The following is a 17,568-nucleotide window of genomic DNA, read 5'->3' as shown; positions in this document are numbered from 1 at the left end:
TTTAGACTCAAATGGTCTTCCTAGTATTGTGCTAAAATTTATCTCTTCCTAATAAGTAGTTGTGGCCCATGGGTCCCCTCAGTAGCCCTTGATATCTGAAGATTGCCCAAAGATACCCCCTCTCTTCTCGGGGTGAACAGCCACAGCCCGTCTTTGCACAGTGCCCATGGTTGGGCTGGGTGGGGAGGAGAGATATCTGTCGGGTAGGTAGAGCTCCCCTTTGTGCAAGGGTGTCTCCCTCCTCTACCCTCCACTCCAGGAGACCCTGACCTCTTCTCTCCCTTTCCAGTGTTATAAAAGCTCGAAGGACCGGCAGCCACATCTGAGGCTGGCCCTGGATGCCTGTAATGTCATCTACGTGCCCAAGGACAGCCGGCACAAGAGGCATGAGCTGCGCTTCTCCCAGGGGGCCACTGAGATCTTGGTGCTAGCACTGCAGAGCCGGGAGCAGGCCGAGGAGTGGCTGAAGGTACCGGGAGCTGTGCCCTCCTTCCACCTGCCCTCCCTTCCTTCCTCTTTCCCAGGACCAGCTCTCAGTGGGGTGGGCTCCTGCCTCTGGAAGAGCAGGCTTTGCTCCAGGGAAGGGGCCAATGCCGGTGCATGGCTAGGGCTTCTGTGTGGAAATGGGCCTCGGGCATCTCCAGGAGACAGACCTCAGGCTGGAGGCCTGTTTCTTCTCATCATCTGAATTACCGCCTAACCTACTGTGGGCTTGTCCAGCCTGCACTGATGCATCTCCTGGAATGGAGAGCTTAATATCTACGAAGGAAGCTGATTTTACCATTAGATAAGCTAATCCTTTTTTTTCTTTTAAAAGAAGGAAAATCCTTCCTTGTCTTATGTGAAATGTGGATCCTTGTCACGTCCACTGTGGCCCAGCTTCTGCATCTTGCAGCTGCACCGAACCATTAGAGTTAGTGTCCTGGGCACATACTGTGTGCCATCTGTTGTCCTAAGAGCTTCACACACATGACCCCATTTACTCTTTGCAATGGAACTATTATTGTTTCCATTCTACAGATGAGGAAACTGAAGCACAGAGAAATTGTGTGGTTTGCCAAAGACCACACAACCAAGTGGATGGGGCTAGGATAGAAGCTAACAGGGAACTCTACACCAAAAGCCATAGGTAGTGCGGCACAGTGATCATGAGGGAGGCCTTAGGGGACACACAAACCTGAGTTCAAGTCCCAGGCCTGAGAGGCTGTGGGACCTGCAAATGACTTGCCTCTGTTTCCTCCTCTAATTAACGGTTCTTGTAAGAATTCTAGAGAGCATTTGACATAGTATCTGCCAGGCAGTAAGTGCTTAGTAATTATCAGTGATTACTGTGCCGTGACAATGAAGGCAGCGCCCCCAGTCTCTTTCAGTGGGCCCTCCAACCCTGCATCCTGCCTCCATTTCACTCAGACACCCTTTTCCCTCCAAGTGTGATCTTCCTGCTGGAACAAAGAAACCAAACCCCTCCCTCCCCATTCTCCCTTCCTTCCTGTGATAACCAGCTCTTCCCCAACACTCCCTTCCCCCAACCCCATGTTTAGAGTTTCTCTTTACTGCCTTTGTCTCAGGAAGGAAAGGGAGAGAACCTGACTGCTAGTGGAGCCTCTGCCCTCAAGGGGCAGGTGAGTCAGAGAAAGAAGCCCTAGACTGGGAGTTAAGCAGCCTGTCTTTACATCCGGCTTAGGAAGCCATTGGCCCAGAGGTTGAGGGCCTCTTGGAGCCTCATCATCCTAATCAGTAACTTAGAGACCACAGTGGTCCCTGCCCCACAGGACTGCTAAGAGAATACAACGGGATATTCCATGCAAAGTCACCTGACTTTGTAAACCACAAATGGTGACCTTTGTTATAGGATCTGGGTGCTTATGCTGTGTGATCTTGGATGAGCAGGTAAATGCCTTGGCGTCAGGAGTGTCCATATCTTTGAAACAGAAGCAATAACCCTGGCTGCCCCCCAGGCTATTGTAAATGTCCAACAGTCACCCGAAGTGAATCTCCCAGCCTTGTGCAGGACAGTGCAGTTCACGTGGTCCTTCACACCATCATCTCGCTGGTCCTCAAAAAACCTCATGAAGTTATAACCCATGTTACAGATGGGGAAATTGAGGCCCAGACAAGTGGCTTTCTCAAGGCCACACACTAATAAGCAATGGAGCAAGGTCTAAAAGCCAAGTTTCTTGATTCCCAGCCCCATACCTTTTCAATTCAAGGGACAGATACAGAGGAAAGCTTCTTTAAACCCTGATGTGCCCACACATGTGGCAGGAAGCCGCATTAGCCTGGCTCTTCTGTCCAGTGGCCCAGCCTCTCTGCTCACTGGCCCCGACCACACAGACCCCATTCTTCCTTTTGCTTCCACAGCATCCCTGCCCACCTGTTCACAGCTGTGTGTCCTCCCACAGGTCATCCGAGAGGTGAGCAAGCCCATCACAGGGGCCGAGGGGGCAGACATGCCCAGATCCCCCGTCCTCCTGTGCAAATTGGACCTGGACAAGGTACAGCCGTCTCCACGAGTCTCCTCTGGGCCAGACAGTGAGGGCTCAGCACAGGCTCTTCCATGGGGGACTCTGGGGCTGGTGATGAAGCAGACACCCACAGTGGTGTCACACAAGCCAGGAGTGCCCAGTACAGAGCTGGCCCCACAGTAAGCACTTGATAAATTTCTAATGAGTGAATGAATGAATGCCTATATCCAAGTGCAACACAAGCCAGAGGAGGGCGTGACTAACTCTGCCAGGACAGGAGTGGTCACATTTGAATGGAGCCATGACAAAATCATAATTGTCTGTCAGAGTGTGCCCCATTAAGACGTAGGTGCAGCACTCACATAGTAGTTGGTCAGACCATTGGAAAATACGTGCCAGTGTCTGTTCTTTGCCCAGTACTCTGGGTGATAAAGGGTCTCAGCCCCAAACCCTAGGGGAAGGTTTAAGAGCTACATAGATGAGTCTGACGTGATATAATACAAGCTGGCAGTTATAGAATGTGACTGTGGGGCCAGCATTGTTCTAAATGCTTTGCATGTATTACCTAATTTAATTTCTACAACAGCTCTTTGATGAGTTACACTTTCATATAGGGAACCTGTACCCAATAGGCACTTGGTTGACCTGTCATGACTTTATAAAATGCAAATTCATCTATTTTTCTCCATCCTCACTATCATCTTGGTTCATCCTGTTACCCAGTCTCACCTTGCCCAGCATGACACTCTCTTAAGTAGCTCTTCAGCTTCCAGTCTTGCTCCCTCTTATCACATCCTCCATGATGCCACTGGAGCTAACTTGCTAATCTGGTTGCATTACATTAGTCTCCCACTTAGTAAGTATCTCCCCAGATCCTTGTCACCTAGTCCAAACTCCTAGGACATTTATCTCAATGTGTTATAATTAATTGCCTTGCTCCTCAAATAGACTGTGAGAATCTCAAAGATACAGCTATTCTAACTCATCATGGTTCACCCCCATACCTGGTATGGTATCAAGTACATAACAGTTGCTGACAAATATTTGTTAGCTAATCCTCCTGTGGAGGAGTCTGGGGGAGACTGAACCAACAAGAGGACCTCTGACGAGGGGCTGTCTGTATCCTTCTCCAGAGGTTATCCCAAGAGAAGCAGACCTCAGACTCCGACAGCCTGGGCATGAGCGATAACTGTTCCACGCTTGGCCGCAGAGAGGCCTGCGAACACGGTAGGAGCCTTTGGGGGATTAGGTGGGGATGCCAGAGCTGGGAGGGGCAGGGGGCTTGCCACACGCATGCAATGCAGAGCAGGTCCTGACCACTCTGGAGACCTGTGAGGTGACCTGGCCTGGGCCCATCTGGAGCTGTGGGCAACGCCTCTGGGAAGGCGAGGGGTGGATAGACCAGGGGAGGGCCATGGGTCTCCCTCCCCTCTCCTGACCCATCTCTACAGCAACAGGCAAAGGGAAGAAGAGCAGCCTGGCAGAGCTGAAGGGTTCGATGAGCAGGGCTGCAGGCCGCAAGATCACCCGCATCATCAGCTTCTCCAAGAGGAAGGCGCTGGCCGATGACCTGCAGATGTCCTCCACTGAAGAGGCGGTTCCGTGCTGTGGTGGGTGCTGGGCAAACTAAGCATTCACCGGAGAATTCAGACCCAGCTGATCAGGCCCCTGGGCCCAAGCCAAGAGTCCTTCCAGGCTTCCTCCATCTTGCCCCCAGGACAGAAGAGAGGATCCTGCCACTGGATAGCTAACCCCCTCCCCATCAGTTTTCCATGTCCTTCCATTTCTACTCTCCTGTGAGGACCTGACACTCAGCAGGAGGAAAAGCCAAGTGACCCATATTTCTGTAACCTTAATTCCAATTATTGCCTGTCTCCAGGCCTCAGTTTCCTCCACTGTGACCAGAGGAGAGTATCTTATTTCCCAGTATATAACATACCAGGTGTATAAAAATACTAAAGTTCTTTTCATTATAAATGCATCCAATGTGAGTTAAAAGTGGTTTGAGAGGGAGAGCGTATTATTCTGCTCATTTAAGTGCAGTGTTCCATGTGCTGGGATTCAACAGAAAATCGTATATTTTAGATATACAGTGATATTCTAACCCTGGAAGAATAGCATAAAGGCACCTGTCTATACAGAAATATTTTGTAAGCAGAGGGATTTCTAAGCCCATGGGTCACAGGGCTGTACCGCCCTCATTTTATAATTCTTTATCTTGGTTAGATGCTTTTACTCCCACATGCTGCCACCAGGGGTCAGCATGATCCATTATTTTACAGAGAGGAAAGGCAAGAGGGAGAGTTGTGTCTCTTGTTCATTGTGTATAGCAGCCCATGCACTTTTCATCAAGCTTGGGATGGTCCAAAGGCTGTGCGGAGAAGTACAAATGTGATCATCAGTCCCCATTTTGCAGACAGGAAACAAACTCAGAGAAGAGGATGCCTGAGATCACAGACCAAGAGAGAGCTGATCGGAAGGCCTTCTAGCTATAGTTCAAGGGCTGTCCAGGCACGGTGGCCCTGGGGCACACTCCACCTTGGGTTTCCACAAGGCTGGGCTGTTGGGAGGTCACACTGCCACTCTCCCCTCCCAGGCTACCTGAACGTGATGGTGAACCACGGCTGGAAGGAACGCTGGTGCCGCCTGAAGTGCAACACTCTGTATTTCCACAAGGACCGCACAGACCTCCGGACCCACGTGAATGCCATTGCCCTCGGAGGCTGTGAGGTGGCCCCGGGCTTTGGGCCCAGACACCCATTTGCCTTCAGGATCCTGCGCAACCGCCAGGAGGTGGCCATCCTGGAGGTGAGAGACGAGTCCTGGCGGTGGAAGTAAAGGGGGCGATGGCCTGGGTGAAAGAACCTCCTCTATTGAAAAGCAAATATTTTTTAAGAATATTCAGGAAGACTCAAATGTTCTCATATCTAAATGGTCAGGAAGGCTATAAGTCTAATGAGCAGAGACCTGAATGGAGGGAAGATGGGAGCCATTTGGATTTCTGGATGTGTTCTAATCTTGTTCTTCTTGGATCCCTAAGTATTGGGTACATAGCAGGTGCCCCCCATGTCTATATAAATATGGGCTGAGTGAAGTGAGCAGCAGCCAAAGCGAACTCAGCTTTCCTCCTCTCCTTCAGGCAAGCTGTTCAGAGGACATGGGCCGCTGGCTGGGGCTGCTGCTGGTGGAGATGGGCTCCAAAGTCACCCCCGAGGCGCTGCACTATGACTATGTGGATGTGGAGACCTTGACCAGCATCGTCAGCGCGGGGCGCAACTCCTTCCTGTAAGAGCTGGCACCTGACAGCCCACAGCCACCCAGGGCCTTTCCCGTCTCAGCTCCCTCTGAGAGGCTCTGAGGCCAGGCCTGGGCACTGGGTGGGAAGGCTGAGGAGGGCTCTGTTCCCTTGGGAGGTCAGAGTGGGTGCATTCCTCTTCCAGCAGGCAGGAGTGAGCTGGCTAAAGGAGGCGGCCCAGGGTCGGGGGAAGCCTTGGGTGGAGTGAGCACAAGTGGAGAAGTCCTTTTTCATATTGACATGGGTTCTGTTCACAGGCTGGGACCTTAGGCTCTCACACCCTCAAGCCCCGGGGCGGGCAGGCACGGGGCTGGTACCGTATATGGAGCTGGTACTAGAGGAGCTAGGCTCACGTCACAGCTCTCTCACAATCATCAGCTTGGCTGGTTCCTTGCCAGTCTGGGTCCTATTTTCTCACTTATATAATTGGGGTTGATGCATTACTTGTTTCCTGGGTTATGATAATCACGTGGGTCCCTGTCTAGAGAGCCCTGAACGTTGCAATGGCCCAGCACTGCCTGGAATGGTCGTATGACTAACCTTCCAATATCCACTATGAGCTGCTGCCAGAATCAAATGAGAGTGGACAGGAAAGCACTGTAAGCTGCAGCGTGCCATCATCATCATACCTTGTATTCTCTAGATATGCAAGATCCTGCCAAGATCAGTGGCCTGAGCCCCGTGTCTATGATGATGTCCCTTACGAAAAGATGCAGGTACGATCCCTCAGGGATACCCAACAACATGGAAAAAGCCACTTCTTAGATCTCCCTCTCTCTTTCCCTAACTACAGTCATGAGGTGCTTAATGTCAGGGATACATCCTGAGAAATGCATCCTTAGGCAATTTCGACCTTGTGCGAACATCACAGAGCGAACTTAACACAAACCTAGATGGTATAGCTACACACCTAGGCTACATGGTATAGTCTCCTATCCCTAGGCTCAAGTCTGTACAGCATGTTACTGTACAAACCAACATGAAATCAAATGAAACACAAGAGAAAATGATGCAATCAGGACACAGCAAACACAAGATGTATGAGGCTGCTTGCTGCAGGTATAACACAGTATACTGTTTTATAGCACACTTTTTTTATAAGTAGAAAGAGTACGCCCTAAAATAACATTTAAAAGTATAATAAATTTTCAAAGTATAGTAAATACATAAACCATTAACATAGTTATTTGCTATCATCAAGTACTATGTACTATACATAACTGTATGTGCTATACTTTTTTTGTTGTTGTTAATCCTCACCCAAGGATATTTTTCCATTGATCCTTTGGAGAGAGTGGAAGAAAGAGGGAAAGATAGAACGATCAATGTGAGAGAAAAGCATTGATTGGTTGCCTTCTGCATATGCCCTGAACAGGGCCCAGTTTGGGGAAGGCTCTGCAACCAAGTTATGTGCCCTTGCCTGGAATCAAACCTGGAACCCTTTCATCCACAGGCCGACTGCTCTATCCACTGAGAAAAACTGGCTAGGGTTGTGCTATACTTTTATAAGACTGGAAGCACAGTAGGTTTCTTATACCAGCATCACCACAAACACTGAACGATGCATTACAATGTTAGGACGGCTATGATGTCACTAGGTAAAGTAATTTTTCATCTCTATTATCTTATTAGAGGCCTGGACTACTCCCTCTCACAGTCTGGGAGCCCTCAGGCGATGTCCCACTGACGGCTTAGGCCCTCTCCCCACATCCTGTACGGGAGGCAATCTGGCTGATCAGGGGAAGGTGCCACCACCATCACCCTGCTGCTGCTGCCACTGCCAGCCATGTTAGCTGCGAGGCCTGAGTCCTGGGCCTCGTAACTGCCAGGGCTCATGACTACCTGCGCTCTGGGCCTCGCAGCCACTGTGGTTTTGTCCAGATGGACTTTCGGATGGACATCTGCCCTAATTAGCATATTACCCTTTTATTAGTATAGATGAGACCACCATTGTATATGCTTTCGACAGAAACATCATCATGCAGCACATGATTATACTCCTTTTTTCCTTTGCCTCAGAGAGGTTGTTTTCATTTAACCAGTAGCTGGAAGGCGAGAGATGACCCTTCTTATCACAGATCATGGCTCAGGATGAGGAACTCATGGAAAGGAGGGTAGATGGTACAGTGAAAAGCTCCCAGATCAAGACGAGGAAGGGATCTGGACACTAGAAAGCTCTATTCCAGCTTGAGCAAAGTGTTGGGCTCTCCCCCATTTAACACTCTGTGGACTAAGGCTGCTGATTCAGTGGTGTCTGGAGGCGGAGGCAATAACAGGGTGGCCACACTTGCAGGCCTTCACCTGGTGGCATCCACAGTCTGGGTTTCAGCTCCCAGAACTGTCTTGCTCACTAAACTGAGAAGATGTCAGCTCATTAATTACAGTGAGGCCTCTGTGGCTATAACAGTAACCAGAAAACTACATTCTGATCAGATGCTGATGGGTAGGTCAGGCCCGACAGCATGGGGAGGGAGGGGAACCAAGCTGCCAAGGAAACAGACATGCATCAAGACCCCTGCCTTGGGGAGTGCTAGGTCACATTCTGAGTCCACACCTCAAGGACTCCCTTTACATGGTCTTTCTTTAGACACAGATGAACCAATGGATGCAGCTTGAGATCTTTCTCAGTTGGAGAGTTTAGGAGCAAGAGCTTAGTACTTAAAGGAGCAAACTTTGGACTCAGGGCTCAATCTGAGTAACCTTGGGTTCACTTCTCCGATCTTCACTTCTGGGCTTCAAGCAGATATGATCAAACTTAACTGACAAGACAATTGCATGAGCTAACTGAAATATTTTAAGGAAAGAACTTAGCACAGGGCCTGGACAGGAAGTTCTTACACAGAAAAGTAAACCGCACTGCTGTTACTAAAATCACTATTATATTACATTATTATCATATTCCACTCGTGGTTCCTGAGATTTGACAGATTCTGAGTGTTCTTAATACTCTTCATGCACAAATGTATTGTCAGTCTATGTAACTTCTATCATTAGTGCCCATCATCCATAACTTTTTTTAACGACTCAGAAAACTTTTACGATACTTCGAAATAAGAGGACAAAATATCTACCCTGTTTCCCCGAAAATAAGACAGTGTCTTATATTAATTTTTTCTCCCAAAGTTGTGCTAGCTCTTATTTTCAGGAGATGTCTTATCTTTCCATGCGCTAGGTCTTATTTTCGGTGGATGTCTTATTTTCGGGGAAACAGTATGATAAATCAAATATGTCACCCACAATCTTTTCAGACTTCTTCATTTTCCTCTCGGCACATATTCCAATTTAGGGCTATCTTCTGCTGTCCCCACCCCACAGAATGGTAGGAGAATCCAATGATATACTGCTAGTGAAAGTGGTTTATAAACTGTTGTGCTGCACAAGTTTTAAAATGTAAAGCCAAGATCTCAGAGGTCCCACGGCATTCACCCATCGAGCATGGACCAGGATACACCCGTGTTGATGACTCTGGGCCTACCTGCACTTCATCTTCTTCCTGCATCTCCCTCCCAGGATGAGGAGCCTGACCGTCCCACTGGGGCCCAGGTGAAGCGCCATGCGTCCTCCTGCAGTGAGAAGTCCCATCGAGTGGATCCGCAGGTCAAAGTCAAGCGCCATGCCTCCAGTGAGTTCTGTGGGGGAGGGGAAAGGGTGAGAAGCAGCCCATGAGTGGAGAGAGTCTCAAAATCATATTCCTCCAGGGATCAGGCAGATAAATAAATGAGTGAACTGATGTGTAAGAAAAATCACATCATAAGTTCAGTGATGAAGGGCAGCTTGCATGTGGCCTCAGAGGAGAGACAAGGAGTGGGGTGGGGGAGACTATAGGAAATTGGAGAAGCTTAGGAGTGGCCACTAAGCTCCAGCCAATGGCCCACACACAGCAGTGCCAATTATTCAAGAGAGTTCAGAAATCTAGACTTTATATGAAATCTACATACTCATAAAGAACATACTAAAGAGAGGAGAGAAAGCATAAATATATATACATATATATATATATATATATATATATACATATATATATACATATATATATATATATACACACACACATACATTAAAAGAAATAATGGCTGAAAACTTTCCAAGTTTACTGAAAACATTATTGATATATCCAGGATACCAGTGAAGTCCAAGTAATATAAAAGCAAAGTGATCCACAAAGGACACATCATGGTCAAAATGCTACAGCCAAAAGAAGAAAGTTGAAGAGAAATCTATTTGTCACCTACAAAGGATCTCCACTAAGGTTAACAGCTGATTTATCAGAAACAGCAGAGGCTTTCCTCTTAAGATCACCTGAGCCCAGCCGGGTGTGGCTCAGTGTTTGAGCATCGACCCAGGAACCAGAAGGTCACTGGGTTCAATTCTTGGTCAGGGCACATGCCTGGGTTGCAGACTCAGTCCCCAGTAGGGCATGCAGAAAGCTGTCAATCGATGATCCTCTCTCATCATTGATGTTTCCTCTCCCCCTCTCCCTTCCTCTCTGAAATCAATAAAAAATATATTTAATTTTTAAAAAGATCACCTGGAATACTATTCAGCAATAAAAAGGAAATAAGCACTGATATATACATTTGTGCATTAGTTACACTAGTAACATGGACATTAAATATTCCTTATTTTCCCCTCCACTATGGAAGCCCCGATTTTTCCGGAAGATACTTGGGCAGTTCTGAGGCAAATACTTTATCATCACTACTAGGAGGCCCACAGAATTATAGCTCCTTGCAACAACCTAGTTTGCTTCTTCACCACCCTTTGAGTGACTCGAGGATTACAGGGTCGGGTGTGAGATAAGCTGTTCCCCATGGTGCCAACATAGTAAGGCAAACCAGGGCAGAGACTCCCAAAAGTAAGTCCACTCATTGGTTCAGACCCTAAGAAGTTTTCACTCATCTGCAATTGAAATATAAAAATAAGCACAGTGCAGGAAGTTTTTCACAAATCTAAGTCTATTCAATGTAAATGACTGTTTTATTCTGCATTTGTGTTCTCCCAAATCTGGGGCTGTTACAATATTATTTATTTTATAAAATATGTGGAATAGTTAGATGGTAATTGGGATTTTTTAAGGGCCTTATCAGTTATATTAACAACCCTTTGTTGGTTTACCCATTTTCTTTATTTTACCAGTCTAAAAAATTCAAAAGTCTGGGAGCCAGCTCCCCTGATATGCTATTGTATATCTGGAAAGCTGGAGGAAGTAAGGGTCCCTTTCCCTGCCCTCCATGCTTTATTTACGATCTGGTTTGACTTGCAGAGTAGTTGTGGCAGGAATTGATTTTTGCATGAGTCACTGGGTAATCACTGCAATTCCTATAAGAACTGGAGAGATAAGACCCACACAATTACCAGTAAATCATGGGAATTACTCCACTTCCCACCAACTTACAAAGGGCTGTGTGTGGCTGACTGTAGCAACAGCATACATCAAACTTTCCCTGATAGGTTTGACTATGGCCTTGCCCCAACTAGAGTACTACTGCATGGCATGGATCTGGAGTAGGTGGACATGGGTTCAAACCTAGGTTCTGCCATCATTAAAAGAAAGATATAACCTCTCTGTGCCTGTTTCCTCAACAATAAAATAGAGCTAATAATAGTTTCTATGAAAAGGAAATGGAAATGCATATAGGTGACCTAGTACTTAGTAAATACTCAATAAAATTTTGCCATATTTATTTGTTTTTATCTTTTGTTTTTTGTTTTTTATTTCAGAGAGGAAGGGAAAGGAAAAGAGAGATAGAAAAATCAATGATAAGAGAATCATTAATCGGCTGCCTCCTGCACATCCCCTATTGGGGATCTAGCCAGCAAACCCAGCATGTGCCCTGACAGGGAACTGAACTGTGATCTCTCAGTTCATAGGTCAACACTAAACAACTGAGCCATACAACCCGGCTGTTTGTTGTTTTGACCCATCATCATAGTGTTGAGTCCATAGCAGACTACTAGATCCCTCTCTACCCCTACCCATTTCCTAGTAATAAAATGGGCAATGCCTGACTTTAGCCCAAGGTCTTGATTCTCTATGGATCTGAGTTAAATCTACCAGTCTCCTTGTCTTACACATACCTGAGAGTTGACTATAAAATATGCCCTTTTAAAACCAAAGTGTGTTATACATCACAAAATTTGTTTTACCTTATTATTATTTAACCTTTACTAAGCACTTATTATTTGCCATGTACTACACTAAGAACTTTTCATGAATTATCTCTTTTTAAACCTACCACAGTGCTAAGAGATAAATTTGATCAACATACACATTTACAAATGTGGAAACTATAGCTGAGGAGAAGACACAAAAACATCACTCTTCTCTTTTGCCTGATGTCACACAACCAATAAAGAACAAAAGAGAAGGCAAACCTTGGTCTGGTTCCAAAGCCCTTCCCCTTCATCCCTGAGCTCTACCACCTCCCTTTGCTACTTGCTTCCTTAGAGCAGCCACATTAACTACATCTAGGGATATAGCTCTAAATATCCCCATTTTTATAGATGGAGAAGTTGAGGCTGAAAGAGAAGCCAACACTACCCAAATGCCCTTTTCCTGCCTCCTAACTCTGCAGGTGCCAATCAATACAAGTACGGTAAGAACCGAGCTGAGGAGGATGCCCGGAGGTACCTGGTAGAAAAAGAGAAGCTGGAGAAAGAAAAAGAGACAATCCGGACAGAGCTGATGGCACTGCGGCAAGAAAAGAGGGAGCTAAAGGATGCCATTCGGAACAATCCAGGTACCTACATGGTGTGGTCCTGAGCGCTCTTGGAGGGCTTGGCCTTTCCCTAGAACAGATCACCTGCTTTCTTACCCAAGACAGGTGAGCTTCTCCCTCCTTTCTCCTTTTCATCATCATCACCACCATCATCATCATTCCTCCTGACTAATGGAAGGACCACCTATTTAATAACTGCTTTTGGGGTAAAGGGATGAAAAAGTATCACAAAAATATGTACACTTAATGTAAGATGCAATCTGATTTTAGAAATGTTAAAATGTGAAAAACAGCATGGGTCTTAGAATCAGAGAAATAAAAGGTCATTTGAACCGCACATTAACTCATTCATTCACAGATAGGTGCTGAGCATGGCTATTTGAGCATAGACCCAGGTGCTAGGGATGATGGACAGTGCCTGGTACATAGCGAGCATGCAGTATGTATTCACTGAATGAACAACTGAATGGATGAAAAGAACCCACCATTACTAGAAAACTCTCCAGTGCAGCCTCCCTCAGGGCAAACATGGACTAATTTTTAAACCTACCGATAGTAAGGCCCAACATAGATAGTTCTTGGTACCAAGAAGGCTCTAATTTAGATATGTTGGGTTAAACTGAATAAACAGCAAAATCCTAGTAAGAACACCTGGTCAGTGTAAATCTCTATGTTATGACTCTTGGTTACAAGGAACAGAAACCAAAGTTCAATTGGCTTAGTAATGAAAAAAAGAAAAATGCACTTGAAAAACTGAACAATCAGGTATATCAAGGTCAAAGGACTTACATGATGTCACCAGGAAGTACATTTCTCCAACTCTTGCTTTGGCCTTCCTCTACACTGATTTCATTCTCTGCCTCTCGTGGTGACAAAATGATTGTGCATCTCCAGCCCTCACCTAATCCTCTCGGTCACCCCAGCAGAGAGAACTTCTCTTCCTAGTAGCCTCCCAAAACATATCACCCTGACCAACTTTGATCCCTAAGCCAATCACTGTGACTCTGATTGATATAGGATTACGGGCCAGGATTAAGTTATGTGCCAACCCTTTGAACTAGGATTGAGGTTATCCCATTTAAACTATCCTATATAATAGAACTGTAATATGCAAATGGACTGAATGGCAGAATGACCGGTTTGTATGACACGCACTGACCACCAGGGGGCAGACGCTCAATGCAGGAGCTGCCCCCTGATGGTCAGTGTGCTCCCACAGGAGGAGTGCCACTCAGCCAGAAGCCTTTCTCACCACCTCCGCTGCAGGGGGGCAGTAAGGAGTGAGGGGTCCCGGACTGAAAGAATCCCAGACTGTGAGAGGGATGTCTGACTGACAGCTTAGACTAGGGGTGTCGAACTCAATCAGAGAAGGGGCCAAAATCTAAAATCCAGCCTAAATCGCGGGCCAAATGGTTTACTGAACAGTCATAAACTGTCATTGTGATGGAAACGCAGCAGAGTGCAGTGATGACAGCGCGGTGCGGGCCACATTGCAAGGCCTGGCGGGACGGATTTGGCCCGAGGGCCTTGTGTTTGACACATGTGGCTTAGACCCAATCCCAGCAGGCAGACATCCACCAAAGGGTTCCGGATTCTGAGAGGGTGCAGGCTGGGCTGAGGGACCCCTCCCCAAGTGCACAAATTTCATCCACTGGGCCTCTACTAAATAATAATGGAGGAAATGTAGTTTCCCAGGGGGAAGAAACAGGGTTCTGTATCCAGAAGATGGGGAAATGGGTATTGGGAAGGTAAAAAACACACTACCTGGCATAGAGCTGGTGGCCCGAAGACCACCTCTTAACCAGGACTGAGGATAGGAAAGGCCCTCTGGGAGGGGCAGACTAGGGCCTGAGGCCCTGCCAAACTGCTTGATGCTTTAGGCCAGGCTCAGCTGTTTCTCATGAATGTCTTTGGAAACAGGAGCCAAGTTAAAAGTTCTGGAGGAGGCCGTGGCCACCCTGGAAGCTCAGTGCCGGGCGAAGGAAGAGCACCGGATCGACCTGGAACTGAAGCTGGTGGCTGTGAAGGAGCGCTTACAGAGGTCTCTGGCAGGGGGCCCAGCCCTGGGACTCTCCATAAGCAGCAGGAACAAGAGTGCGGTGAGTCCGCTCCCTGCTACACCAGGAGTAGCTGCTCCTTACTGTCCTCACATGCTACCGATCTTGATCATCCTTTGGGGCTAGGAGTTATGCTTGCTTACAGATGACAAAAGAGGCCCTAAGGGACATGCCACTGGTGGCACAGCTAGGAAGGGGATTCTCGCAGCAAGTTCTCTGGCCTGTGTTCTCTCCAGGGACACACCCATTTCAGCCGTCATTAGCTTATTCCAAGGCCTTCGAGTGCCTTCCTCCCTCATCCTGTTTGATGCTAGTATGTGTGGATAGTGCTCTCTATGTGCATTCTTTGGAGGGCAGGCTGGGTGTAGGTAGCCAGCATTAGACTTCACCTGTGTAATTATTTCTTGTCATTGACAGGAAACTGCAAATAAACCCCAGAACAATCCTCCAGAGCAACCTCTCCCTGTAAACTGTGTTTCTGAGCTGAGGAAGAGGAGCCCATCCATTGTAACCTCCAACCAAGGAAGAGTGCTGCAAAAAGCCAAGGTACAGCTCTAGATAGTTTTCCTCAGTAGTAAGAGCGGCGACCTGTGAACTGAAGGGTTGTGGATTTGATTCTGGTCAAGGGCACATACTTCGGTTGCAGGCTCAATCTCCAGCCCCAGTCTGGGTGCATGCAGAAGGCAACCAATCGATGTGCAGTGAAACGTTTTTATCCTACAAGTCACACTAGACTATTCAACAAACTGATCTGTCTTGTCTTTCTGTACTTCAGGAATGGGAAATGAAGAAGACCTAGAAAGAGGATGAGAATTTTCTCCAAAGGAAATATCAGCTTGTCCCTCTAAGGCGGAATGCTTTTTTCACAAGGAGCTATCAGAAGACTGAAAGTAACCCCCACTCTCTGGGGCACCCAAAAGACCAGCCTTTATTGTCTGCATGATCAAAAGGGGTATAAGGAGGGAAGAAGTAGAAGGGAAGAGGGAGATGATGCCTACATGCCTATATAACTTCACAGAGGGTGGGAAATGGGGGTGGAGGGAGGCAGACATCTGCACAGTTGTAAGGGTTTTGTTAAATGTCTTTGCCTTCCCTTGGGAAGAAATGAAAGCATGTGTGAATAAGCCATTCCATCCCATTCCCAGTCCTTAGGGCAAAGGAAGGCAGTGCTGAAGCAGCAGTGATGCAATAGAGAGGTGACTTGATCATCCAATCACATTTGTGTTGGGCATTATTGACAGCCTTTGGGCAAGATAAAGAGGCTGAAAAATCATCTCTTTGAAGGCCGCCCAGAGGAGGAGAGGTCCCAACCCCACACCAGACCCCCAGCCTAGGGTCCCAGAGCTGGGAAAAGAAGTCCTTATAGGCAGTAAGAACTACAGGCTGTAAAAACCAGTGCAGATTGGGGCTCAGTAACACAAAGGCTGCTGGAGACCCCAGCTATTCCTCTTAAAAGGCTGGCACCATGAACCGAACTTACAAGATCCCGCTTCCTCTGAGCTCCAGCACCAGGATGAGGCTCTAGAGAACACAGACATATACGAGGAGGAACTGGATTGTCTGGCATCGGGACAGGAACTCCAGGGTAGCTTTCTCCCAGACGGAGGTGCTTGCAGGGATCACTGTTCCTATGCTGGGACCTCCCCAGTAGATCCCAGGGCTGACTGGTGGTCATGTCTGTTTGCTCCGCCCTAATGATTCCCTAAGACCCCTCCTCATCCAGTTTATAATCCCACTCAAGCTATGCGCAGCAGGTTTTGCATATAAATGGTCTCTCCTTGTTCAGGCTAAATTCTCTCAAACAAGTGAGAGCTGTGTCAGGGAGCAACAAACCTACCAATAAAAGGCCCAAGACCCAGCACCTGCACCAGCCTGCCTTGCTTCAGAGCTGGGCCCCATCTGAGCATTTCCAAAACCAATACAAAGAGGAGGAATCTGCAGATGTCTCTCTAGTTCCTGCTGGATTTTTCAATATGCTTCTTTTTTGTCAATATGCTTTTTAAAATGTGAATCTGAAATGTCACCTGACAACCCAATTGTGTCATTGTTTCCCACATAGTTATTTTGAGATTGTCTTTTTCCACCAATAAATCTTAAGACTCTTTGAGAGGTGGACCCTAGAAAATTAAAAATTAACATTTTGAAAAGAATTTTTATTTATTTACTTAAATATAATTTTATTGATTTCAGAGAAGGGAAAGGGATAGAAACATCGATGATAAGAGAGAATCATTGATTGGCTGCCTCCTGCAAGCCCCCTATTGGGGAACGAAACCTGGGCAAGTGCCCTGACAGGGAATCAAACTGGTGACCTCTTGGTTCTTGGGTCAATGCTTAGCCATAGAGCCACACCCAGCTGGGCTAATTAACATATATTGAACACTACCATGCATCAGGCACTATGCTAGCCAGAGCCAACTTCACAGGCATGCAACCTGTGCAGTTAGGTTTAGCAGGGCTCTGTGCTTGGTTGATTGCTCTGCTGTTGCCCTCTTAGTAAGTTTAGAACAAGAGGTTCCACATATTCTTTTTGTCCTTTAAATCAGCCATCACCAACTGGTGGTCTGGGAGGACTGAAAGATTGACAACTGTTGCTTTAAATTATGTAGGCAGTTCTGGTGCTAACTAATCACTTTTCTAGGCATTATCCCTTTGGTCTTCACTAAAATCCTGTGACATAGATACTGTTATCCAAGTTTTCACAGTTCAGGAAATGGAAACCAGAACAGTTAGATAATTGGCCAAAGCCCACAGTTAGGAAGTACTGTGGCTAGCACTTGAATGCAAGGTCTGACCCTACAGGCCTTCTTCTCAGTTCCAAATGGATAAAGGCTCCATTTCATTCATTTCTCCTCCTCCCCTTGCATTGCAGCATTCAGAAGCACAGTAGCATTCAATAAATAGATGAATGAATGTATGCAGCATGTTTGGTCTAAGTTGAACAACTAAGAAAAGTGTAAAGAAAATGGCTAGCCCTAGCTGGGTTGGTCTTCGAACTGAAAGGTCCCAAGTTCAATTCCCATCAAGGGCAC

At 46.9% G+C, this 17,568-nt stretch overlaps 1 protein-coding gene across 4 annotated transcripts in view; it reads left to right on the top strand.

Moving 5' to 3' along the window:
* Positions 1 to 15,800, top strand: part of AFAP1L1 (actin filament associated protein 1 like 1) — a 52,535-nt gene extending 36,735 nt beyond the window's left edge. For 2 of the 4 annotated variants that reach the window (XM_036423911.2, XM_045576549.1), the window contains 12 exons: positions 290 to 469; positions 2,403 to 2,495; positions 3,599 to 3,692; positions 3,917 to 4,075; positions 5,062 to 5,273; positions 5,605 to 5,750; positions 6,404 to 6,476; positions 9,271 to 9,382; positions 12,336 to 12,500; positions 14,400 to 14,578; positions 14,954 to 15,082; positions 15,312 to 15,800. In XM_036423911.2, the coding sequence (XP_036279804.1) occupies positions 290 to 469; positions 2,403 to 2,495; positions 3,599 to 3,692; positions 3,917 to 4,075; positions 5,062 to 5,273; positions 5,605 to 5,750; positions 6,404 to 6,476; positions 9,271 to 9,382; positions 12,336 to 12,500; positions 14,400 to 14,578; positions 14,954 to 15,082; positions 15,312 to 15,335 (1,566 nt within the window). In that variant the 3' untranslated portion in view covers positions 15,336 to 15,800. The remainder of the gene's footprint in view (positions 1 to 289; positions 470 to 2,402; positions 2,496 to 3,598; positions 3,693 to 3,916; positions 4,076 to 5,061; positions 5,274 to 5,604; positions 5,751 to 6,403; positions 6,477 to 9,270; positions 9,383 to 12,335; positions 12,501 to 14,399; positions 14,579 to 14,953; positions 15,083 to 15,311) is intronic. The other 2 variants (XM_045576548.1, XM_045576547.1) reach the window with 2 other exon arrangements.
* Positions 15,801 to 17,568: the final 1,768 nt, after the last annotated feature.

Source organism: Pipistrellus kuhlii, unplaced genomic scaffold (assembly GCF_014108245.1).
Source record: "Pipistrellus kuhlii isolate mPipKuh1 unplaced genomic scaffold, mPipKuh1.p scaffold_m20_p_8, whole genome shotgun sequence".
Classification (NCBI taxonomy): domain Eukaryota; kingdom Metazoa; phylum Chordata; class Mammalia; order Chiroptera; family Vespertilionidae; genus Pipistrellus; species Pipistrellus kuhlii.
Note: the sequence above shows the minus strand (reverse complement) of the source record. Positions and strands in the feature narration are given on the sequence as shown.